The 27,903-nt window shown below is 39.0% G+C and overlaps 1 protein-coding gene across 1 annotated transcript; it reads right to left on the bottom strand.

Annotated features, from left to right (window-relative positions):
• Window positions 1-900: 900 nt before the first annotated feature.
• On the bottom strand, window positions 901-27,854 carry LOC136767706 (NACHT, LRR and PYD domains-containing protein 3). Its single transcript, XM_066721652.1, has 15 exons — window positions 27,808-27,854; window positions 25,204-25,335; window positions 22,618-22,644; window positions 19,737-19,778; window positions 18,952-19,065; window positions 18,284-18,397; window positions 17,594-17,903; window positions 13,523-13,604; window positions 9,066-10,857; window positions 7,831-8,004; window positions 7,414-7,587; window positions 6,219-6,392; window positions 5,409-5,582; window positions 4,635-4,681; window positions 901-2,369 (listed from the first exon to the last, which is right to left on the bottom strand). The coding sequence occupies exons 2-15, from the start codon at window positions 25,260-25,262 to the stop codon at window positions 1,840-1,842; spliced, it is 3,813 nt and encodes a 1,270-aa protein (XP_066577749.1). The 5' UTR covers window positions 25,263-25,335; window positions 27,808-27,854; the 3' UTR covers window positions 901-1,839.
• Between the last annotated feature and the right edge of the window lie 49 nt (window positions 27,855-27,903).

The raw sequence follows: 27,903 nt of genomic DNA on the forward strand, positions 1-27,903 counted from the left end.
TTGAGACAGGAGGAATATCTAGAACACTTCTTAAAAGTGACCTGTAACCTGTAACCTGAGTGTTAAGACGGAAGCCATTGCTAAAATAAACAATTACATTTCTTATCAGACACCCATATCCAGGGCAATTTACAATTATTACAATTTATCAGATTATTTTTACTTAAAATTATACATTTACTGGAGCAATCTAGGTAAAGTACAACGGTACAACAGCAGTCTTCCCCACCTGGTCCTAACCACTACTCAAAACTACTATGGGGAAGCTTCTCCTCAGCAGGGAATGGAAGACTTTCTTGGACTGAAGGAAAAATTGATGGAGCAAAGTACAGGCAAATACTAGAGGGAATCCTGTTCCAGTCTGCTCAAGACTTAAACCAGCTGTGAAAATGTACCTTTCAGCAGGACAATAATCTAAAGCTCAAGGCCAAAGCTACACTGGAATGGCTAAAGATAAGAAACTGAATGTTCTTGAGTGGCCCAGTCAAAGACCTGACTTTAATCCTATTGAAAATCATCTGGAGACTTGAAAACTACTGTCTGTAAGTGATCCCCAAGCAACTTGAAAGAGCTTTAGCAAATTAAGTAAAAAAAAAGAAAAGGTTTGCATTATTTTGTAAATTCACAAAATGGGACACACTTGGCAGGGTCTGAATACTTTTATAAGGCACTGTATATATATTAGAAAAATTTTAAAGGATCTGGTTATAGTTAGACTGCACTCCTTGTGGAATTCCAATATGAAGTCAGACACTTTAAGATCCCGTGAATATCATACACTTTGTTAAAAGACAACCGCTCAATGTTAACCTTCCAGCAAATTTCAATTTAACACTATATATATAGGCCTTTATTATTTATATATAGGCCTATATTATTTATATATATATACACACACAATGACAATATAATTTGTTTATTGTATAATTATAATATTAGATTAAATGAAAACTGGAATTGTTTAGTATTTAAATATTTGAGGAACTGATACATAATAGAACATTCTAGTCTTCACATTAAGAGAGACAAATTCTACCAAAAGATTATGTTAATTTCATCTTCCACAGAGCTATCACATATTACATTTGTTTAAATTCCCATAAAGTCCCAAGAATGAGAAAGGCAGGGATAGAGATTGAGAGGGAGATAGTAAGTAGTGAAGGAGGGAACAAAATAAAATGAGTCAAAATGGGAAGCGTTTGGTAAAAGGTAAACAGAATAATTTGGGTCACTATGAGGATAGAGAAGATGAGGGAGGAGAAGGGGACATGTGGCATATTTATATGATTAATTCAGAATTTTAAATCAGCTTTTTCTATGCAAACATACAATAATACATTAATAAACATTCATATACATAATTTTAAATTAAGCTATCTTATTACCTGTTTTTCTTAAAATGTTGTTATTCTATGGTTACATGATCTCATCAAAGTTCTGATAGAGTTCCACAAGGTACTGGAAATAAAGGAAAATGCAGAAAGATAGAGCTGGAGCAGACAAAGAGACTAGTGTTCAGACTACAGTGGAACAGTAAGTTAGGGGTAGGAGAAAGTGAGACTGGGGTCTGAAACTGACATACAGAAGGGATGGCATATATTGAAAGACAGGGAATTCAACTTTAAATAGACATATATCCACTTCTATACTGAATAGAAAACACTATTGCCCAAAATAAAACTTGCAAGCTCAGTTTCTTAAACTGCACTGTTAACTCAGAATTTGCTTCACCAGGCCACCAAGGAGAGATAAATGACACTTTGGCTGAACACTAGGTTCAGTGAGGAGCAGCAAGTACAGACAGGGCCTGGAGGTTGTCTTACAGGACCCCCCCCCCAGCTATGTCAGCTGGCACAGGGACACACTGGAATTAAGGCCAACCCAAAAGCCTGGATAAAGGGCCTCAGTAAATGTGGTGTGAAATGTGTGCAGGAGGGTCATTGTGTCAGAGTAGACATTGTAAAATGACAGAGTCCCGGCTGTCCAGTCCAGATACACTCCTATTCTGTGGGATGGTGGGACAGGTATGGCGGTCTTTTTTTTCCTGTGCCGGGCAAAGCAAGTGTCACCCTCGCAGTACAAACTCCAGGACATGTCATTGAGTCCAAGGAAACAGTCAAGACCTGCTCCTTTCCTGCCCATTCCTTTATATGCTACTCCTATACCAGCTTCTCTCCGACTCCACTCTGCCTCCCAGTAACAGCGACCAGTCAGACCCTCACTGCACAGCACTTGGGGCCTGTAGTCAAATCTCTCTGGGTGATCGGGGTAAGGCTGCTCTTTTCGTCTCTGCGTTGCTTTTCTGTTCCCCTCAGACAGAGAGAGGTGATTGTATGCTGTGTTTGGGTTCAGTGTGAGCTGACAGGCATCTGTAGAGAAGAGGGAGGTTAGAAATATATGGAGCCAGTATCCAGCTCAAATATCTTTTAACAAGAGAGACAATAGTTCTGAACACCAGGTTACAAAAGAGAAACTACATTCACTTACATTATATACAGTCCATTTTCCTCTCCTCCCTGTATCCTTTCCTCCTGTCTTTACCCTATCCTTCCTTCATCAACCCATCCCAAATCACTTTTCTCTCCACACCAATTTCCTTCTACACCTCTACTCTCTATTATTCTTGCATCTATTTCTATACAGCCTCCCCTCCCTGGTTCTCCCCCTTTATCACCTCAGATGGAAATAGGGTAAGGATGAGATAGGTAGTGAAAAAAGTGAAAGGAGTTGAATGATATGTGGGAGAAAAGGGTGAGGGGAAGTGATCAAGTTGAGGGCGAAAGAGTATAATTTAAAGGAAGTAGACAGAAAGGTATACAGTGAGAAAGGTTAGAGAAGGTAGAAAATGAGGGGAGAGAAGAAGGGAGTGACTGAGGAAGGAGCAAAGCAATGATAAGGAGTAGGGGAGTTTTTGAGGGAGAAGAGAAATGGGAGGGCAGTGGGGGAAAAACTAAAAAGGGGGATGGGAGGCTGAAGGGAGTTGGGGATAGACAGGGAAGGGTGAGGCAAAGAGGACATGCATAATGAAATCAGAGAGGAAGGTGGACAGGAGGGAGTTAGAAAGAGAATTGGGAGATTGGAAAGAAAAAATAAAAGGCAAATTGGGGATCAAGGGAGGGATAGATAAGCAGGTAGACTGAAGAAACAACAGGAAGGAGGGGTGTAAGGAGGGAGGAGATGGTAAGGAGAGAAGGAGGAAGGAACACATTGGGAAGGGTAAGGGGAGAAGGAAGCAGATTCTGAAGAAGAGTACATGGAGAAAGGGAGAGTGAAGGAGGGAGAAAAGGTAAGAACGGTGAGCAGATGAGGGAGAGAGGAAGGCAGAGAAAGGGGTCACAGTAGTGGACTGGAGAAAAAAGAAAATAGGCAATGACAGAAGTGGGCTATGCGCTGGTGCTCTAAACTTAAGTGGTGTATGGCATATTAATTAATTAATCCTTCAGTTTCTAATTGTGGTTGTATACTGTTTATATTTCACTTTTTGCCTTGAAAATAGTGTTTTGGGAACTGCCAAACCACTAGTGTGTTTCAAATCTTAATTATAAATGATAAATAATATAAATTGAATTATTAATGATGCCTAACTCTTTTATAAACCATTTACCAATAATTTACCAATGACTCAATTTTATTCAGAAAATAAGCAGAGGATTCTTGCTGCTCAAAGTCTTTGAAAAAATATTTAGTTTTGATTCACTTGGGTTCACATATTAATCTGATATACATGAGCAGTACATAGTATAAACATAATTATGTTTATGTAGGAACAGGTATCTCAAATTCTAACAGACATATTTTTTTCTAAATAATTTAAAAAGTTCCCATTAGAGATTATAAAAATGTACTTGCATTGCATAATCAGCTTTTAACAGCACATACATAGAAGCTACATTCACTAACTTCTGTTTTTCACACTGAAAGCTTAGAGTGCCTGCCACCCTTCTATCACACAATCAGATTATTTAATGCAAATAGAGCAGGCAACACCTTGATACTGAAAGCTCCTGAAAAGCCACAGACGTTGCTTGAACATGGGTTTTCTCTATCAGTTTCCACCCATCCTCCCTTGGCTATTTGAATGCCACCTCTTTTAAGCCCTGACTGAAGCACAAGTATGATTGGAGATCACCTACAATTTGGGTAGCACTCCTGTTGAAGGCTTAAAGTGCTCACCACTCTGAAGCCCTCCTTTATGTAATGTTTTTAAATGTATCACAGTTATTATGTCTCTACCATATAGTTGCCTTATTAATTTTGAAAGGTGGAGAAAATATAGAATCATAATGGATTCAGAAGTACACTTCTGTTTCAACCCTTCTAAACAACAATGTATGAGCTTGTATGACATAATATTGAAAAATGTATGTGCCATAAAGAACAATCAGATTATTCCAGATAAGATTTAACTCAGTTGTTCAGAGGAGACCGACAGAAGAAGTAGAAAAAAATGGGAATGAGGAATAAAATAAATGATAATATGAGTGAAAGAGGGAGGGAAACAGAACAGAATGTGAAAGTGAACTGTCAATGTTACTTTCCCGCTCTATATCCTACATTCGTATTGCTTGTATATCTTTATATCTGTCTCACCTGCTCTCTTAATTAATATTTTGGAATTTATCAAACAGACTTACATCTCAGAGGTCTTGGTTTTTTCCTGTGCTCTCCACTGTGGTCGATGCTGTAAAAAAAAAAAAAAAAGAACAATTACTCACTTGCACATACACTGCTGCACACAAACTGTCTATGGAGCCTATTTATTTGGAAACCACAATTCTCACAAGGCAGGAGAATGAACAGAGAATATATTTGGCTCTACAATTTATGAAAAACAAACAAACAAACAAACAAACAAACATGCAATACCTGATCTTGATCATGATTTTAGGAAAGTTTTTCTTGTCAAAAGATTCCTTAAAAAACTAAACATTTTGTTAACATTATAACATTGCTATTTCTTTTTCAAACACCTAACAACATTACAATATGCCAGATAGATGCTCTATGAGAGGATATGATTGGCACCTTTGTGGGTGTCAAGTCCTTACATTTAGTTTTTAATTGCTCATAATGTATGTTTTATTTTAAAAGGTGATATGATCTTCAGATATCCAGAAAACACACATCCTCTACTTCAGGGGTGTCAGACCGCTGTCTTGGAGGGTCGTAGTGTCTGTTGGGTTTGCTACAGCAGAGCTCTCTGCACCTTAATTGGTCTAATTAATCAATTAACTCGATGAACCCTTCTCTCCAGATTCTGAAATATCCTGTGGGTTCAATGTTTTGAGGAATCAAAATGTAAGGTATCAGCTATCCAAGTAAAATATGAATATAAAAAGTTTTAGATAAGATTATCTGAGTAAATCTGGGCCCCCGGGACTGGAGTCTAAAACCCCTGCTCTACTTACACAAGTTTCTCCAATTTACAGTTGGGATCCTCAAGTCCATCAGAGAGCAGTATTTCACTAGAGTCCCCCAGATGATTGTAGCTTAGATCCAGCTCTCTCAGGTGTGAGGTGTTTGAACGGAGAGTTGTGGCCAGGACTGCAAAGCCTCTCTCTGTGACCCCACAGTCTGAAAGACTACAGAGAGAAGACAGGGTTTGTAATGTTTATATAACTCTAAGGGAAAGACAACCTTTTCTGCTTTTAAAAGTGTACTAAAAATCTAAATTCTATGTTATTTTTTTAGCCTTAGGATATTTACATTTATAGCAGTTTTCTTACAACATGTACATACATTTCCTTACATCTCATAGGTTCCAGCAAAATACAAAGCAGCACCAATACTAACAAGGAATAGACATCACTTCATCAATGTAACCAGACGTGTTCTGTCAGTAAGCATGTTGTGATTTCAACAAATACATCACAAGAGGGTTTGCAAACCCCCTCAACACTGATCAGGATTCATTCTCAGGCAGTTGCTCTTATTAATACGTTTTCTTATATTTTCTAAATCCACAGGTATGTTTCAATTGTAAAAGTAAAGTAGCTATTCCTCTAGGTGTGTTATTTGCTTTAAACTTGATAACAATGCGATGTGCAATGTCTGTCATCTGAAAGGAAGTCATCCAAGCTATGTCAGGGCTGTGGGGAGTGCTATATGTTAAAACCTATGACAGTGTAACCCACTACTACCTTATAAGGAATAAACATTTTAATCAGTTTGACTAGTCACTGATTTAATATTCACTAAAACATACACTTTCTACTTACACTAGTTTCTCCAGTTTACAACTGGGATTCTGCACTGCAGAATAAAGCAGAGTCACTACTGAGTCCCCCAGTAAATTGCAGCTCAGATCCAGCTCCCTCAAGGTTGAGAAGTTTGAACGGAGAACTAAGGCCAATTCCTCACATCCATTTTCTTTGATACCACACTCCAACAGCCTTCAAAGATAAACAGTCACTTGGATTCAAACATATAATACTTTTAACATTTAATACATTTGAAAAAAAATGTATATGTTTTGTCAATTTTTTCATTATGGGTATTGCATATTTAGTGTAACAAAAAAGCTTTTATTCTACATATTATAATGATTTTCTACAAAAATTGGAAATTATATTGTGATGCGTCACTGAAACATTTGCACTTTTCATTGTTTTGCATTGGCACGTTGACTATTTGTAAATAACTAAAGTTGATCAAGTTTAATCTCTTCCTGGCTTTCCTGCTCCCTATGACAGGCCCATACTATGTTCTCCTCTTAAAAGCAAGCACAACAGGCAAAATGCAATAAATGGACCCTCAATTTATTTAGATAATTTTATAAATAAATCTACTATAACAAATAAGTTATGCTATCCAACAAGGCATCAAGTAATACATGGAATAGAGACTTTTGTGCTAAAGGAAAACACAAAAGATCTTCCGTCACTTAAGGGTAAACTCCCTATTTAAGCAAAATAATGCACAGATAACATAAAACAATCAAGCAAAACAAGCCCATACCCTTAATTTTAAATACACCAGGTGCTCAATGAGTCACCATCCCCACTCCCAAAACTAAACAAACTCAAAACAAACAGCACTGTTTTAATCATATCAATTTACGTCCTCCTTATTCTAACACTTTCTTCTACCTTTGCTATAATCATAAAAAGTATGAAAACTTTTTTTTGTATTACACTTCCCTTCCACAGAGCTTACATATAGTCATGAAGTTACAGTCTTTTTATTTTGGTGACACTCCATCACAATAACTCTTTAGGTCATCCAGAAATCAACTGCCCACCTTATCATCTCTTTTCCTCATGTCCCTTTTACTACACGTCTTCACTCATCTTGAATTATTTTTAATTTTTTTAATTAACAAATTCATAATTTTTTAGAGCAAAGACCCAGGTCTATGAAATTCTACCTTTGCTAATCTCTAATAATTTACACATTCACACACCTTCAACTTACAGCAGTTTCTCTAGTTTACAGTTGGCATCCACAAGTCCATTACAGAGCAGTCTCATTCCAATGTCCCCTGGGTGATTGTAGCTCAAATCCAGTTCTCTTAGAGTTGAGCTGTTTGAATAGAGAGCTGAGGCCAGAGCTGCAAAGCCTTCACTTGTGATTTCACAGCCTGCCAGACTGCAGAGAGAAGAAGACAGGATCTCTTCAGGACTAGACAGTAATCAGAATGTTTGACACTTGTTGTAAAAGCATTCCAGTAAATTCAATTAATATTATGGAATAAAGAAAAGCAGATGTGTGTATAATTGTCTCTGCATGAATTAAGCTAGGAAAAAAGATAATGATCTCCTGTTATCCATCTTTACAATCAGGCTAGTTTTTTCTCCCCTTGGTGTGGTGATATATACCACTGTTCCTTACCTCAGTCGCTGTAATTTACAGTTGGGATGCATAAGTCCAGTAGAGAGTTTCTTCATCCCTGAATCCTCTATTTCATTGTCTCTCAGATCAAGATCTCTCAGTGTGGAGGAGTTTGAACACAGGGCTGAGGCCAGAGCTTCGCAGCTTTTCACAGAGAGATTACATTGGTCCAACCTATAACATACATGTTCATACACATGGATACAGGTTCAGGTTATAATTATATTATCCTAGTCCTCCCTTGTTCCATATATGCCCTCACCATTTGACCTATCCTTCCCTGCCCTCCTCCATGCTCCAGTCATCTCCTCAGACAAATGTAAGAGAACCAAACGTCAAAGTCTTAGAGCACAATTGCTACCTCTTTAACTCCTTCTACTCTGTAATATAACAAAAAAGTTGCAAACTCCACTTTATCCTCCCTCCCCAGCCCTATTCATTCCCCTCCATCCTCTTAAATTGATCCTGACAACATGCCTCCTTCTTCCCAAAATAATGAATACCCTTTAATGCGCAATCGCTAGCACTGTCCATCCCCTACTAACCGCCTTCCCCTCCTTCTTTGTCCTCTATGACTTTTAACTCTCCTCTCCACACCAGGGTCACAAATAATCACATGCTCTGTGGAACCTCTTTCATTCTCTTCAGGGTGTTGCTCCTGTTTTACTTCCCTTCATCTCCTCCCATCTCAACTCCCGTTTATCCTACAGGCCTACTTCCAATCAGCCTTCATACAAGCCTCTCCCTTTCCCCTACGAAAGAACGCACCCTCGACCCAACTGCCTCCAGCAGGACAACCAGGCTGTATAAAACAACCTCTCTTTGTTCCTGTCTAGCTATTCTTAGATGGACCTTCTGCAATATGGTTTCTGCTCTGTTCACTGGACTAATATAACTGTCACTGTATAACTGTGCCAAACTCTGTTTATGTTGCATCAGTCTCTCTGCTGTGTACTGACCACTCCATTCCCCTATCATCCGTTGCTGACCTTGGAATCTCAAGCACCTTCCAGGGCCTTTGTGAACCTCTCAAGACTGCTCAAACTACAACTGTACTACCTCAACCTTCCCCTTTATGGAATTATGGCTCTCTATTTGAACTTACAATTACTGTTCCTTATTATATCTGTATTTGTTGTTGTACATCAAAGTTCCTTAATTGTACACATATGTGTAATCATTTATGAATTGGGGATAGTTAAATAATATTGAATCTGGGTTATATCAATACTTACAGAGCTCTTCTAGAATTCTTGATGACTGGTAGAAGCTTCAGACAACCTTCTTCTGATCTGCTGTACTTTTTCAAGTCAAACACATCAAACGATCCTTCTGATGTCAGCAACACATAGACCAGTGCTGACCACTGTTCAGTAGATAGCATTCTTTCTGATCGATTTCCTAAGCTCATGAAACCTTTGATTTCCTCCACTAGAGAATTATCATTCAGTTCATTTAAACAATGGAACAGATTGATGCACCTCTCTGTTGAAGATTCCTTTCTAATCAATATCTTAATGTAGTTGGCTGTTTCCTGAATGCTCTGAAAGCTACTGTTTGTTTGAGTCATTAGGCCACGTAAGAGATTCTGATTAGAGTCCATTGAGATGCCCAAAAGGAAGCGAAGGAAAAGGTCTAAGTGCCCATTTGTACTCTGTAAAGCCTTATCCACTGCAGTCTTGTGCACCTCAGATAAATGTACGCTTTTAAACTGTGTTTTCAGTTTGCTGGCAATGGTTTGGTTTAGTAGATTTCTGTTGCAGTTTGTATATGAAAGAAACACATACAAAGCAGCAAAATATTCCTGAATGCTCAGATGTACAAAGCAATAGACTTTTTCCTGAATTATTTCGGATTCTTCTTTGAATATTTCCGTGAACACCCCCGAGTACACTGAAGCTTGACTGACATCGATGTCACACTTTGTTAAGTCATTTTTATAGAAAATAAGATTTCCATTTTCCAAGTGTTTAAATGCCAGCTTACCCAGTTTCAGAATATTTTCCTTCTCTGAATCTAACAGGTTTTGTGTGCTTGTCTCAATTCCACAAAGATACTTCTGGTTCTTTATATTTGTCAGGATTAGCAGGAAGTGTGTGTACATTCCAGATAGAGTTGTTGGAATGACTCCGCTGCTTGCCTTACCCAATATTCGTTCAAGAACAGTGGCTGAAATCCAGCAGAAGATTGGAATGTGGCACATGATGTGGAGGCTCCTTGATGACTTGATGTGTTTGATAATTGCAGAGGCCAGGTTCCGATCCCTGACTCTCCTCCTAAAGTACTCCTCTTTCTGCTCATCATTAAACCCTCGTACCTCCGTCACCTGGTGGATGCACTCAGCAGGGATCTGACTTGCCGCTGCTGGCCGGGATGTTATCCAGAGGAGAGCCGAGGGGAGCAAATTTCCCCTGATGAGGTTTGTCAGCAACACATTCACAGATGTTGATTGTGTTACATCATGGCACATCTGATTGTTCTGAAAATCTAATTGAGTCCGACTTTCATCCAAACCATCAAAGATCAACAAAACTTTGAAATCACTCAACTGAATATTTCCAATCTCTCTCAGTTCAGGGTGGTAGTAATAAAGAAGGTTTAGCAGACTGTATTTCTCCCCTTTCATCAAATTCAGCCCTCGAAAAGGAAGAAAGAAGGTGAAATGAATATCCTCATTTGCTTTTCCAGTTGCCCAGTCAAGGATGAACTTTTGCACAGAGACTGTTTTTCCAATGCCAGCAATCCCCTTTGTCAGCACAGTTCTAATAGTTTTTTCCTGACCAGATAAGGGCTTAAATATGTCATTACACTTGATTACAGTCTCTTTTTTCTGATGTGCCATCTCAATCTGCATCACCTCATGTTCATTGTTAACTCCTTCACTTTCACCTTCAGTGATGTAGACTTCTGTGTAAATATTATTGAGGAGGGTTTGCTTCCCTGGCTTGCCTATACCTTCAAATATGCATTCAAACCTCTCCTTCAGGATAGATTTATGTTTCTCTTGGACTCTTTTCAGGGACATACCTGATAAAAGAATGAGGGAAAAAATTACACATATTTTAAAACTACTGAATTAAAATGCATTGTAAAAAGGAATGGCTGAATGGATAATGTTTAATTTTGCACCCATAAAAGATGGTAAGAAAAGTTTAGGAATGGTCTAATTGAAGTAGATTTAAAGCTACATATCGGTGCTGTGTTGATAATCTTAAGATTTTACATATTTTAATTTCAGCAAAGTAATAAATGATATTGCGTATATTCTATTTAATCATCTTTTGTTCCATTTAAAAAGGGTATGAATAAATTAAGAGGTCACTGTGTTTACAGTTGCTATAGGAAGTATTCACCCCACTTTTTCACATTTTGTTGTGTTACAGCCTGAAATTTCCATGTCTTTAAATGGAATTTACGCATTTAATTATTATCTGTTGTATGTGTAATTAATTTAGAACAATTTGCAGATTATATTTTTCACTTTGACATTATGGACATTTTCTGTGTTGATCAGTGGCAAAACCTCCTGATTAAATCCATTCTGATTTCATGTTGTAACATTGTCACAATCCCTGTCTAAATGCACCTCCACATATCCCCACTAGATTTTGCCATCGCCCTTCCTTACCAGTCACTTCTCCCAGCTCCTTTCATTCAATCAATTCCTAAACACCGTGTGCACTTGTTCAATCACCCTCTGCTCCCATTCACCCTGCACCTCCCAAACCTGGTTCCTTGCTTCCCTCTGCTCCACATATAAACCCCTCACTCACTCTCAGTCCCTGTGAAGTTTTGTCAGTGTTAGCTACATCTTTGAGTAGTCTCCCTGTGCCATGAAGCCTTGACCTTCTGCTTTACCTCCTGGCTATGACTTTGGACTTTCCCTGTTTGCCTGATCACCCGACCCTTGCCTGTGACCACGACCACGTCTTTGCTTTGCCTTGATTGCCCTGTCCTGCTGATATCTGACCCACAACCTCTACCATGCACCGCAACTGGGTCCCCTGTTCCCGTGTCCTGTAGACAGTGACAAACACAATGAATGTTGTTGTAGTATGTTGTAATATACAGTGATGGAAAAAAGTATTTGATCCCCTGCTGATTTTGTACGTTTGCCCACTGACAAAGAAATGATCAGTCTATAATTTTAATGGTAGGTGTATTTTAACAGTGAGAGACAGAATAACAACAAAAAAATCCAGAAAAACGCATTTCAAAAAAGTTATAAATTGATTTGCATGTTAATGAGTGAAATAAGTATTTGATCCCCTATTAATCAGCAAGATTTCTGGCTCCCAGGTGTCTTTTATACAGGTAACGAACTGAGATTAGGAGCACTCTCTTAAAGGGAGAGCTCCTAATCTCAGCTCGTTACCTGTATAAAAGACACCTGTCCACAGAAGCAATCAATCAATCAGATTCCAAACTCTCCACCATGGCCAAGACCAAAGAGCTGTCCAAGGATGTCAGGGTCAAGATTGTAGACCTACACAAGGCTGGAATGGGCTACAAGACCATCGCCAAGCAGCTTGGTGAGAAGGTGACAACAGTTGGTGCGATTATTCGCAAATGGAAGAAACACAAAATAACTGTCAGTCTCCCTCGGACTGGGGCTCCATGCAAGATCTCACCTTGTGGAGTTTCAATGATCATGAGAACGGTGAGGAATCAGCCCAGAACTACACGGGAGGATCTTGTTAATGATCTCAAGGCAGCTGGGACCATAGTCACCAAGAAAACAATTGGTAACACACTACACCGTGAAGGACTGAAATACTGCAGCGCCCGCAAGGTCCCCCTGCTCAAGAAAGCATATGTACAGGCCCGTCTGAAGTTTGCCAATGAACATCTGAATGATTCAGAGGAGAACTGGGTGAAAGTGTTGTGGTCAGATGAGACCAAAATTGAGCTTTTTGGCATCAAGAGCCATGTACCATCAAATCTTGGGTGAGAACCTCCTTCCCTCAGCCAGGGCATTGAAAATGGGTCGTAGATGGGTATTCCAGCATTACAATGACCCAAAACACACAGCCAAGGCAACAAAGGAGTGGCCTAGCCAGTCTCCAGACCTTAATCCCATAGAAAATCTGTGGAGGGAGCTGAAGGTTCGAGTTGCCAAACGTCAGCCTCGAAACCTTAATGACTTGGAGAGGATCTGCAAAGAGGAGTGGGACGCAATCCCTCCTGAGATGTGTGCAAACCTGGTGGCCAACTACAAGAAATGTCTGACTTCTGTGATTGCCAACAAGGGTTTTGCCACCAAGTACTAAGTTGAAGGGGTCAAATACTTATTTCCCTCATTAACATGTAAATCAATTTATAACTTTCTTGAAATGCGTTTTTTTTTTTGTTTTTGTTATTCTGTCTCTTTCTGTTAAAATACACCTACCATTAAAATTATAGACTGATCATTTCTTTGTCAGTGGGCAAACGTACAAAATCAGCAGGGGATCAAATACTTGTTTCCCTCACTGTATATGTTATAAAGATAAAATATTTAGATAAAACTGTCCATGTGGCCCCTTAATTATCCCATCCCCCTGCCTGTTTGTTCAGAAATACCAATAGAAAAACTTAAAATAAAAAGTATAAATAAACAGACAGGCAAAGATGGAAATATTGAAATGTATAAAAGAATATGATATTTAAATGTCATTTATGTGGAAAAAATAGGCTTATCCTTTAAACCCACCCCTTCTATTCATGTCATGGAATCCTCCTGTGTGAAAATCCTTAGGATGATCTGTCAGTTCACTGGTCGTTGTCCATAGAGCCTAAAAGAACACAGCAATAAGTTTAGAGACAGATTTGACATTCAATAGCTAGTGAGAGAAGTCTGCAGTAACCCCTAATTCCTCCCTCACATGCACTCAGCTCCTTTCTCTGAAACCCCCTGCGATCATTTTTTTTAAATTAAAAACCTATAACACACTCTACTAATCTTCTGGTGAATGGTCTATGTTTTTCTAAACTGGATTACTAGGTTACTAATCTAGCAAGGACATCCTCAAAACTCACCTGTTAAGACTGTATCTATACATTGTATTGTATAATACATCACTATCCTGTGCAACTCAGCTGCCTTACCTCCAGAGTCCACTTTTTTTCCATCCTCGACCCGAAGTGGTGGAATGACCTATTCACTGAAGTCAGGACCGCACAGTCCCTGACCACTGAGGTGTCAAGACACACCTGTTCAGACTGCATCTGTAATACCCCAGCCTAATCTCCTGGACAACTCATTACTCTTGTTCTTATGCACTTGTTTATTTAACTATGCTCCATCATGCTCCTGATTACTTATGTATTTTTAGCACATCTATCATTTTACTTTAACTTCTCCTATGCCTACACCCAGGGCCGTGCACAGACATTTTGGTGGGCAAGGGCTCAAGCAAAAAAGGGTCAGCAACCTGGAGGCCATATAAAATACAATTATTAAACACCATCGAAGAGGGCACTTGATGAGTCTGAGGAAAAAGGGCAGGGGCACTAGCCCCCCCTGGGGTCTATCCATACACGGGGCTAGGGGGGTACTAGGGGGTGCTTCAGCCCCCCCCATGAAAGTTCATAGCACCTCCATAGCACCCCCAAACATTTTTATCTGGAAGGAATTATATACAGCCTACATTTTAATTAATAAATGAGTTAATAATTTGAAACAACAAAATAAAATAAAATAAAAACATTTGAATCATTACATGTGCACAGCTCACGCAATTTCACGTAATGTGAATTGCAGCTACTGTGATTGCCGCGGACCCAGAGACAGAGACGGCAGTTAGCACAACTGCAAGTTCCAGTCACATTAACAACACGAGGTCAAGTGTAAATGGGCCTATGGATATAAGCCAAAGACCAGATGAAGGACCAGGACGCCCTGTCTGCAAATATCCAACCCAGACATTTGGAAACCAACAAAGAAGCTTCCAATTTGGATGGTTTGACCATTATGACTGGCTGGAGTATTCTGTAGATAAGGATGCAGTTTTTTGCTTTTCATGCAGACATTTTGCAGCCGCGGGTGTCCATGGGCTCCGTCTAGAGACAGCGTCCACAATTTCTGGATTCCAGAACAGGCGTTCAGCACAGCTGAGGTTCAAAGCCCATAATGCAAGTGCAGCACGTAAGTTTTCTATGGAGGCATGGTGTGAATTTAAACAGAGGATGTACGATGGCTCAAAAATACTGAACGTCCTTGGTAAAGGACATTCTAAAGTGGTCGAAGAAAATCGGCACTATATGAAGGCTGTGGTGGAGAGTTTGTGTTACATGGCATGTCAGGGCATTGCTCAGCATGGCCACAGAGAGGATGAGCAGTCGGCGAACAAGGGAAACTTTCTCAAGCTCCTCCATGTCATCAGCATGTTTGACAAAACTGTTGCTAAAAAAATAGCTGACAATCCGTCAAAAGCAAAATATACTCACCACGAAATATAAAATGAGAAGATCACTATTATGGCTGATATGGTGAGGAAACAGATCAGTGAGGAACTGAGAGATGCAGGTTATTTTGCCTTAATTGTGGACGAGAGTAAAGATATTAGCAAAAAAGAACAGATTTCGGTGGTAGTTCACTACCTACATGTGAGGAATGTTATGGAGGAGTTTTTAAACTTTACGCCAGCTGATGGATTGGATGCGGATTCACTGCTACGGTCTATTAAAACAACTCTCAGTCATTGCGACATTGATGTCAACGCCTGCATCGGCCAGTGGAGCGGTGGTGATGTCAGGGTGTCACAACGGGGTGCAGGAAAAGTTCAGAAAAGAGGTGCCACATGCATTATATGTGCACTGTCATGCACACAGACTTAACCTTGTTCTGGTGGACTGTGTAAACAATGTCCAGCCTGCTTCTGAGTTTTTCGAGATTTCTGTACAATTTTTTGGGGGTTCAGTGGTCCATGACCTTTTCAAGAAAAAACAGAAGGAGCTTGAAACCTCTGAACAGCCAGTTTAAAAAAACTCTGTGAAACACGTTGGGCATGTCAGCACTTTGCATTGTGGGCAATTAAAAAATCCCTCCCAGCCATTCTGTTCACTTTGCAAGATATTAAAGGACAAACGAACACAAGGCAAGAAATAGATGCCAGGGCAATGGAGGGGCTTATTGAGCAACAATTTGTTTTGCACTTTATTTTATTTGAGGACGTTTTCCAGGTCACCAAATTCGCTTCAGACCAGCTGCAGTCACCCAAACTGGACATCTCATCAGCAAATTATTTGATCCAATCTGTCATCACAGCACTAACCAAAAAACGTTCGGAGGAATGTTGGAGCGACATACAAAATCGTGCAAAGGAACTGTGTGCCAAGGCTGGCCTAGCATCAGGGAGCTTATAACCACAGAGGAGAGATGCACGACAACAATGCCAGCGACTAAGGGACTTTATCATTGAGGCTCCTATACACGTGCTCACGCCTCTGATGATGATTTGTGCACCCAGTGCTTTTATCAAGTAATTGACAAGATGGTCAATGAATTGACAAGACGCTTTTCTAAAGAGGCCAACAATGTGCTGATGGGGGTCTCAGCCCTCAGTCCACAACACAAGTCATTCTTGGATAAGCAGTGCCTATTGCCCATGGCACAGTTCTAAGGCATCACTGAAGAAAATTTAAATGTAGAGTTACACCAAGTCCAGCGTCTGCTTGAAAGAAAAAAAACACAAGGACATTCCAGTAATAAAACCACATTTGAATGCTGTTGCTTATGGAACCATATAAAGATGCGTTTATGGACTTTTACAAATTCCTCTGCATATCCCTGACACTTCCTGTGACATCTGTGTCATGTGAGAGATCTTTCTACTGTCTCTGATGCTTAAAGACATATCTGAGAAGCAACAGTGGGGATGTCCGAAACAGCAACTTGGCACTTTTGGCCATCAATAGCTGGAGAACGAAAGCTCTGGATGTTCAACACATTATTGACAAATTTTCCATAAACCACAACAACCGCCACATTGTCCTGGTTTGAAACTTCCAATAGTAAGTGATTGTGAATATATCCCCAATGCTTATGGGTGCTTTTTGATGTCACATTGCCCTTGACTGAAATTCCGAAATATTTCTTCTATCAAGTCTTTGGGAAGATTTGAGCTATGTGTTTGTTTAATTTAATAAAAATAAAAATGGTGAGTAATAAAATAAGTAATTATCATTAATAGTATTTATTACTAATAGTTAAATAAATAAATACAATTAAAATGGAGTGGCCAAGACCTGTTCTGCTCATATTCTTTAGTATAATGGCCCAGCTCCCCCTATCAATGATCTAGCACCCTCTCAGCACCTACGATAAAAAATCTATGGCGCCGCTCCTGGGTCTATCACACAATTTTGTGTATGTGCTGATTGGCAGAGTGATGAAAGCTACTCTCATCACTCTGCCAATCAGCACATACACAAAAGTTGGCCAGGGAAAAAACGTTTTTTGTTTTGTCAATTTATTTTTATCAATGTAATTATTTTAATTTAAAATAAGTGTTTTAGTAAGATGTATTACATGGCCTTGTTTTTGTTTTTTATTGTGAGCAATTTTGTATTGTCATTGTCATCTAGGGGGAAGTGGGGGTTGGGGGAAGAAAAAACAAATGGCCTTGTTTAAGTATAACATAAGTGAAAATCTTATTTTTGAAATTCCAAAACAAAATCTCACAGTCAATATATTAAAATAAATACATACGCCAGAACTCTTTGTACATAGGAACAGTAAATAATGAGTGGAATCAACAGATAGATTAGTTTGGCTCCTTACCTGTTTCACATCCTGTCTTGTCTTAGCAAAGACAATATCATGGCTCTTGTGATTCTCCAAGGCACACAGGCTGCAGATCCAGGTCTGGTCAGTCTCACAGAACTCCAGAGCTCGGCGGTGCTGCTGGCACAGTCTGTGCTCCAGGTCTCCAGTCGTGTCCTCCAGTCTGTGTGTCTGCAGGGCTGGCGCTGTGTAGTGCTGCCGGACATGTGTTTCACAGTAGGATGCAGCACAGGTCAGACAGGATTTCACAGCTCTAATTGTCCTCACAGGGCACACATCACAAGTCACATCTCTAGGCCCAATATAGCTGCACAGAACAAGAGAGAGAAAAAGTGTGAAAATCAGAGATTGGGTGTTATTCTTAGGGATTTTAAAAAGTACAAACAAATAATTGCATAGTTGGTGCAAAGCTGCAGAATTAAAAGAAAATGAGTTTTGACATTAGTGTCGTACAAAAACAAATGTGTCCCCTTACTTAGTCAAACCTGTAAAGTGCAGCTTTTTACATGCATTCTAACAAATAAAATATGTTAGAATGTTTGATCTTTGTTTTTTGTTTTAATTGTTTGTTAAAAAAATAAGATTTTTTTTTCTAGTACATTATTTATTATTTTTCTTCACAAAATGTTTTTACATAAAGTACAGTGAATGTGTGGCATAGAATAAAAATAAGTTGAATTAGTTCACCTTTTGTCAAAGTGGAAGTCTTGTCTTCGGAACTCATTTTTTCTATTCATTGAGTCATCACTCTTCATGGAGAGACAACTGGGCACTGGTGTCACTGTTCTCCATGGTTTAAATCTGTGAAAAAACATGGACACAGGCCTTTCATTAAATCTTCCCCTCTTTGGCCAACCTTCAGCTATAGTAGCATATGGTGTAACTCAAATCAAATAGAACCAAACAAGATTAACTGGGATGGACGTTTTCAACACACAACACATCCTGAAATACTGAGCCACCATTATTTGGTAAGTTTTACATTTTAAAGTTTTAAAAGTTGTGAATATGAAAGAATCAACCTGGAAGAGTATAAATCTTACTCATATCATAATTTTAGGTCAGAGTGCACAGTAAAATGGGTAGGGCTGAATTGCTTTTAGAATGTGCTTCAAGCTGTGCAATTAAAATATCAGCCTTACTCATTTAAATCCATCAATGGAAGCATGATATTAGACATGACTGAAACTCACATGAAAAATTAGCCATTGTAAGAATAATTTCCTTACACAGATTGTTCAGTAAAATCTGTAGATTATACTGAACAAAAATATGAACTTAACATGTGAAGTGTTGGTCCCATGTTTCATGAGCTGAAATGAAAGGTCTGAAATGAGTGCACACTGTAACTCCACCTTGTGTCAAAGCTGGAGCCCTCTCCTTTGAATTCATTCAGTGGATTCAATAAATGATCACTCCTCATAGATTGGTAGCTGTGTACAGGTAAAACTGGCCTCTCCAGCCTGGCCCTGTGGACAGACATGGACACAATATTGAATATACCTCTCCTCTCTACAGCTTGGAAACTGTCTGTTATCGTATGTGTCATGTGAAAAACAATCAAACTCTATTCCTCAACAACATCTCCACCAATAGCAGTTAATTGTTCCTAGATTTGACCTGTGCTAGCATCAATCCCAGATACGCTGGGGTGGGATCATGCTTTAATCTCTGGCAATCCATGTAGATATTCTGTCATTTAATATATACATTATCAATCTTTATAAATATAGATAGATATAGATATAAATATAATATATTGATTTCATAATATTAATAATGATGTTGACTGTCATTGTAAACCAGTCAACTATAAAACAATTTTCCTGGGATTTGATCAAAACATCTGATCTGTCATTGATAACCTTTCAAAATGTTCAAATGACCACATTATTATATATCGATTGATATATATTTCATTTGTTCATCAGTTCACCTACATTTATCAGATTATAAATGTTTATTATTTGTTGATTGTTTTCTTAACTAAAAGGTTTATGTAAATTAATCTTATTAAAGCCATCCAAGTACACTTTAACATATCTCATTACTGACTGAACATAATGCATTATTAAATACAGTAATTTATTCTGAGATTTTCTTCTCTGAACTGATGGGTTGATTAATTTAGTTATCAAACCTCATAGACTGCTGGCTGTGTGCTGGTGCCACTAGCCTGGCTCTGGCAGAAAAAAAAAGAAGAAAAAGGTTGTACAGCTTGGAAATTTAAGTTATAGTATATATATATATACACAGTGGGGGAAAAAAGTATTTGATCCCCTGCTGATTTTGTACGTTTGCCCACTGACAAAGAAATGATCAGTCTATAATTTTAATGGTAGGTGTATTTTAACAGTGAGAGACAGAATAACAACAAAAAAATCCAGAAAAACACATTTCAAAAAAGTTATACATTGATTTGCATGTTAATGAGGGAAATAAGTATTTGACCCCTTTGACTTAGTACTTGGTGGCAAAACCCTTGTTGGCAATCACAGAGGTCAGACGTTTCTTGTAGTTGGCCACCAGGTTTGCACACATCTCAGGAGGGATTTTGTCCCACTCCTCTTTGCAGATCCTCTCCATTAAGGTTTTGAGGCTGACGTTTGGCAACTCGAACCTTCAGCTCCCTCCACAGATTTTCTATGGGATTAAGGTCTGGAGACTGGCTAGGCCACTCCAGGACCTTAATGTGCTTCTTCTTGAGCCACTCCTTTGTTGGCTTGGCTGTGTGTTTTGGGTCATTGTCATGCTGGAATACCCATCCACGACCCATTTTCAATGCCCTGGCTGAGGGAAGGAGGTTCTCACCCAAGATCTGACGGTACATGGCCCCGTCCATCGTCCCTTTGATGCGGTGCAGTTGTCCTGTCCCCTTAGCAGAAAAACACCCCCAAAGCATAATGTTTCCACCTCCATGTTTGACGGTGGGGATGGTGTTCTTGGGGTCATTCTTCCTCCTCCAAACACGGCGAGTTGAGTTGATGCCAAAGAGCTCAATTTTGGTCTCATCTGACCACAACACTTTCACCCAGTTCTCCTCTGAATCATTCAGATGTTCATTGGCAAACTTCAGACGGGCCTGTACATGTGCTTTCTTGAGCAGGGGGACCTTGTGGGCGCTGCAGGATTTCAGTCCTTCACGGCGTAGTGTGTTACCAATTGTTTTCCTGGTGACTATGGTCCCAGCTGCCTTGAGATCATTAACAAGATCCTCCCGTGTAGTTCTGGGCTGATTCCTCACCGTTCTCATGATCATTGAAACTCCAAGAGGTGAGATCTTGCATGGAGCCCCAGACCGAGGGAGACTGACAGTTATTTTGTGTTTCTTCCATTTGCGAATAATCGCACCAACTGTTGTCACCTTCTCACCAAGCTGCTTGGCGATGGTCTTGTAGCCCATTCCAGCCTTGTGTAGGTCTACAATCTTGATTGATTGCTTCTGTGAACAGGTGTATTTTATACAGGTAACGAGCTGAGATTAGGAGCTCTCCCTTTAAGAGAGTGCTCCTAATCTCAGCTCGTTACCTGTATAAAAGACACCTGGGAGCCAGAAATCTTGCTGAATGATAGAGGATCAAATACTTATTTCCCTCATTAATATGCAAATCAATTTATAACTTTTTTGAAATGCATATTTCTGGATTGTTTTGCTGTTATTCTGTCTCTACCTGTTGAAATACACCTACCTTTAAAATTATAGACTGATCATTTCTTTGTCAGTGGGCAAACGTACAAAATCAGCAGGGGATCAAATACTTTTTTCCCTCACTGTATATATATTATGAGATGTTTACAGCTACGTTCCAGCACACATTTCCTACACAAATGTTTATAATGCTTTATTTAATTAACTCATTGAATGCTAACCAAAATAAAATATGCCTCTTAATTGTTTTCCTATCTTTGAAGATAAATAATAAGAATGTAGCATGCATGCTGACTTTGTATTATCATTAAGCAGTTCTGAAGGTCAGACAGATATATATTGCTAACAATGAAACATGAGACAGCCTAGCATACACAATTTGCATTTTTTATAAATGAAAGTTTTTGAATATCTGACACTTCTGTAGTTAAAATTGTTGACCAGTTCACACATGGATTTCATTCAGTTTGCATTTAAGGTGAATAAGTCAGTTGATGATGCTCTGTCTTTGAGCCTACAATTAATTATATAGCATGTGGAATTTTCAAATACCTTATTATTTTTGTAGAGTATAATTAATTGTTTCTTTTTCTCTTAAGACTATTGATCAAGCATGACAACAAACTTTTGGATAATGCTGTAGTGAAAAATATCATAAATTTGTACTTGGTAATAACCATTTAATCTATTCTAAAAATGTAACAGCTCTAGAGGTTTGTTGGGGTAAACTTTCCAACAAACTAAAATGGGATATAAATGTAAATATTACCGTGACAAAGCCTCAACAGTGGGTTTTCTTACTCAGACAGCTGAAACTTTATTGTGCATCATTATTTTATAATTCAATTCAACTGAGCTGTTATGAATGTACTTATTTTTCTCATAACAAGGTGTTTGGTAATATATCACAGATTAATTAAAAAATGCTTGGGATAAATTGTCAAGACTTAGAGGCTATATTTTTAAATCCCTGACAACTCTGTACAGGGAACCGACTTAATCCATTGTTGATCAGTCACATTGCGCCTATTATCTGATTCATCTCTTAACATTCAGCAGTTGGTGTAAATCCGTCCAAGTAAAATCAAATAGTTTTCTAAACATTTATAACCCATTTGCTATAGTCCTGACAGATTCATATGAATTATTATATATACTGTGATGCATCGCGGGGCGTGGTACGTAATGGTAGATATGTGAGAAAGAGAACAGCTCCCTACCATACTCATGGAGAACTAATTAACAACGCTCATCAAAGTCACCTATGTTTGTATGTAAATGGTTTGAGCAACATTAATTCCTAGTGCATGTTGTGTAACTTAGAAGATGAATACTATATCTATCTACCTACATTAAAAAACAGTAAACTCACCTTGGGAATCGAGGAACATATTCTCCTCTGGTTGGTATATATGGGAGATAAAATGAGGTGTTAAGGTTATGTCAAAAATAATTACAGGAAATCATCAATTATTATATATTTTATCTTGAAATGAAATCTGTTTGACCTGGCTACATCTTTGTATGACTCAGTTTTAGCAATGTAGAGGCTCCATCCTGGGCCCCCTCCTGTTCTCTCTACACTTGCTCCCTGGGCCCCCTCATCGAATCCCATGGTTTCTCTTACCATTTTTACACAGATGATGCCCAGATCTTCCTGTCTTTTCCCTCATCCGACACCCTCATCCACTCTCGCATCTCTTCCTGCTTGTCTGCTATCTCTACCTGAATGCAGTCACACCACCTCAAGCTCAACCTCTGCAAATCTGATCTCTTTTTTTCCCCCTCTTCCTCGCCTTCTGCTAACCTCTCCATTTTAATCCTTTACAATGTTTTTTCATACTACTTGCCTAGCATTACTAGTACTCATATTGTTATTTTGATTTCCCCTATGCTCCCTTCCCCTTGGCCCTTGACTGTGACCTAACATCTTGTCTGCATTTGGCTTTTACAATCCAGGATGTAAGACCTCCTATATTGTATACACTTGTGTTAATTGAAATTTGTAAAATGTATTATGGTTTGAATTGCACTGTAATTTGTAAATTGGAATTTGTAATGTTTTATTTGTAACTATATATAGTTGAACTGTACTGTATTTTTGCACTTTATTGCGTTTATGTCTTGTAAGTCACCCTGGATAAGGGCGTCTGCTAATAAATAAATAATAATAATAATAATAATAATAATAATAATAATAATAATAATAATAATGATGATGATACTGTTCAACACTCTGAAGACTCTGTATAGGAAAGTTGAAGAAAGTGTTTTGTGATAATTATATAATGTTTTATATTAACACTAGCATTAGAAGTAGCTTGTATACAGACTGAGCAGATTAGCTTTAGCAGGCTAAGCAAAAGGTCAACAAGGTTCATTTGTTAGAAATTCCTGTCAGTAATAAAAGATCACACAGTGCCGAAATAGCCTACAGCTGTTTTGTTGAAAATCTGTTGTGACTTGTGTCGTTTCTCCAGATAGGCAGGAACTGTTTCTGTTAATGAGCGATTGACAGTAGGTAAATGACGACTGTGGGATCGCATCTTCCTGGTGCACATCAAAGACAGACATCTGCTTTTTGGATCCATCACCTCTTCACAGGAAGACAGATCGTAAACAGACTCGGACTTGTACCTTCTGATTGGATGAACGACCATAAGATTTCACGTCACTTTCCTATAAAGTTGCACTCATGTTTGTAAACATTAAGTCCTCACTGAAGGAATTTCCTGACATGGGGCTTTCGAGCCGGCTTGATTAAAGTTCTATTTGCTTTATCTCAACGACTTCTCCACTTATTTCTGAGACAGGTTCTACACACTCACTCAAGCATTTCCTCCTGAATGAACATGTATTTTACCACTTCAGCTATAAATAAATATACATGGAAAGTACACCAATGCAATGTATTATTTATACATGTTAATCACAAGTCACAATGACATGTCACCTCAACAACCTAGAACTTGTGTTGCAGTGGTTACAGAAATATAGGTTAAGAGAGTTAAGTATATAAAATTAATATGGGGCAAAATGGGGCCTCCAAGGGCAGTAGCGGACTCAAGGGCAGTAGCGGACTGGCCAGGGGAGTAGTGGTTAGGGCTGTTGTACAAGGTACTGTACCTAGATTGCTCCATTAAATGCCCAGCTGTATAAATGGGTAATTGTAAAAAATAATGTGATGTGATGTCTTGGCTAATGGGGTGGTGGGGAGAAAGTTGAGTGATGCATGCGGGCTGACTGGTCAATTCCTCCATCTGTGCAGCAGCTGCAGCCTTTAGCCCTGCCCCTTCCCTTACACACCAACCCACTGACAGTGATGTAGCCACTGGACATTGATGTAGCAGCTTAGGGGGAAGTCCACTTCATTTTTTGGAAAATATTGTGGAAAAGCATCACAGTACAAAATGCAAAAGTGGGGCTGAAATGTTAAGGGAGAAAAAGTAAAGTCCCATGAGTCAGATGCAGCCAGACGTTAACAGACATATTTGGTAGTAGTGCTATTAGTAGTGCATGCCAATGCCAACAATGTACATGCCATGGAGGATGCCACAGCCCCTTTTCAAACTATAGTAAAGCAGAAGAAGGAGACAGCAACAGCATAGCTGACAGGATTGTAAGTCTAGGAAAAAGGTTGCACAACATACAGCCCACAGGCCAGATGCCTCCAGATAACCATTCCCCCCACACCCCTATCATTATTTAGGCTCTGATTAAATTGTTGCAAAAGGTTAAAAAGATGGCGTTGATCAGAGAAATGGAATAAGCCATTTGAGGGAGCAAGTTAGTTTCTTATACACTCAGGAATACACTGTATCAGGAGAAGAGACACACACTCTCAATCAAACCCTTAGATAGAGATACACATTTAGAGCTTCACACTCTTAAGTTGAGGAATTCAGAATGACAGATCAATAGCCAAACAGTCCCTCACACTTTCACTGAGATACTTTACCTCTTGATTTCAGCACCCAAGGCTCTGTTTTGAGCCTCAGGTTTCCCAGAGTGTCTCATCTCTGAGGCAGATCCCACCCCCACTCCAGACCAGGGGCTGTCCTGGGCAGGCAACAGATCCAGATCAATAGACCTGCCAACACACACAACACAGTCACACAGAGACACCATAAGTATAACACAGCCATATGTATACCCACAGATTAAGTAACATCACCACCTTAGTCAGCAGATCTATGTCAGCAGACCAACAGATCTCCTCCTCCCCCTACCCTGATCAGTCTATCTCCATTACTCTGGGATCAACAATACTCTTTCCCTTCTTCTCAGCTAAATACTTGACACCTTGACCCCAATACCCCTGCCTCTCATACTCTTAGCACATATTTACTCTAGTACACACCTGCCAATTTTTCCTAAACAACATATGAATAATCCCACCCTTCCTCACCAAATACTCAACACAGCTCATCCTGACCCCGGTACTCTCTGGCATAGACTATTGCAAGTCTCTTCTGGCCAACTGCCCTGCAACTGAAACCTTCCTGATCCAGCTCATGCAGAACTTTGTCAGCTATTAAAAATACACAAGTTACAAAATCACTCAGGCTGAGTGGCTCAGCAATCTCAGCAATCAGTGCAGATATCAAACTCATAAGACAAGCTACAAGAAACAATTGGGGCAGACGTAGATATCTCCACTTGGATTGACTAGGTCATTGTTTTTTCCATGTTGACAATGGTTTTGTTACAGCTAGATATTACATTAACATTCTATTAAATTATGCCACGAAATCTGCAGTGTTACAGAAATAAGATACAATAATGCAACATTCTTAATTCCAAATATTGAGTTAACATTATTCAGAGAAATGTATACATTTTGATTAGGAAAAAACTGACAGGTTGAACTGGGAGGTTTTGTTATTTTAAAAAGTTGAGGCAAAATACATTTCTAATAAGTTTACACAAATGAAAAAAATTGCAATATATTTGCAAATATTGCTAATTTGCTAATACAAATATTGATGATCTCTTTATCTATACATATTTTTCAGAATTGCATTATTTGGTCAGTAACCAGTGTAAATTATTACAGGGGCATCTTCATATAGTGCTGATGTTAATAACCCATGTGTGTTATTACATTCTGTAGAACAATTAAGCCTCAGTCAGAATGTAACGCATGAACCAAAAGCATCTAGTTATATACATTAATTGCAGCAAACTTTACATTTGCTACTGTCAAAGTTTTATACCAGAGTAAATCTGCTTTATTGCTTTCACTAATTTGAGTATGTTCTGGATTGTGTTCATCCTAGCCCTCACCCTCTGATCCAACAGGTCCCAGACATGCTCAATGGGATTGAGATCCGTGCTCTTTGCTGGCCATGACAGAACACTGACATTCCTGTCTTGCAGGAAATCATGCACAGAATGTTTGTCCTCATAGGTGATGTCTGGTAAGGACCTGCCTTACAACAGGCCTACAAGCCCTCAGTCCAGCCTCTCTCAGCCTATTGCGGACAGTCTGAGCACTGATGGAGGGATTGTGTGTTCCTGGTGTAGCTCGGGCAGTTGTTGTTGCCATCCTGTACCTGTCCCGCAGGTGTGATATTCGGATGTACCAATCCTGTGCAGGTGGTGTTACACATGGTCTGCCACTGCGAGGACGATCAGCTGTCCTTCCTGTCTCCCTGTAGCGCTGTCTTAGGTGTCTCACAGTACGGACATTTCAATTTATTGCCCTGGCCACATCTGCAGTCCTCAAGCCTCCTTGCAGCATGTCTAAGGCACATTCATGCAGATGAGCAGGGACCCTGGGCATCTTTCTTTTGGTGTTTGGAGTCAGTAGAAAGGTCTCTTTAGTGTTTTTATAACTGTGACCTTATAGTTATAGTGTATTAATGACCGTTCCACAAGTGCATGTTCATTAATTGTTTATGGTTCATTGAACAAGCATGGAAAACATTGTTTAAACCCTTTACAATAAACATCTGTAAAGTTATTTGGATTTTTACTAAATTATCTTTAAAATACTGTGTCCTGAAAAAGGGACGATTATTTTTTGGCTGAGTATATATAGTGGTAATATGCACTTCTACAATTTACTTAGAAATACCCAAGAGTGTGATTCATGTTGTTGAATGATGTTAGTAAATAATCTGAACAACTACTGAAAATTCAACATCATCTACATCTCTCTGACAGGAAAATTACTCATCTATTTATTACAATTTTTGTTTGGTCTCTGTTTGGCTTAAAGTCACATTATTTAAAGTTGGGTAGAGTCCTTACTTTTATTTATTGTTGTTACTCCTATCATTTCCTACAAACCTACAAAAACAAGATATTACCAGAAAGTTAATATTGTTCCATTGGAGACCATCTTTCTCCCACTAACTCTTCTCTATTCCCATACATGGTCTTGGCACCAAACCTAATGCTTATCCAAGTCTTTGAAACCATAAGAGACAGACTCTACACACAATACAGAACTCAATACAGATACCTGCCAATGCAGCACACAGAAAAGCTGAATCTTCATTATTTAAACTACAAGCTTTGTTAACTTACTCAGTCATTCAACATGGTTTGCTCTTACCTCCCAGTGAATGCTTTTTTCCCTGCTTTATTCTTCAAAAATGGTAAAAGCTGTTTTAAAGCGGACTTTGTAATGTCTTTCTGTTGACCACTCCCT

This window comes from Amia ocellicauda, chromosome 14 (assembly GCF_036373705.1).
Source record: "Amia ocellicauda isolate fAmiCal2 chromosome 14, fAmiCal2.hap1, whole genome shotgun sequence".
Taxonomy (NCBI): Eukaryota; Metazoa; Chordata; class Actinopteri; order Amiiformes; family Amiidae; genus Amia; species Amia ocellicauda.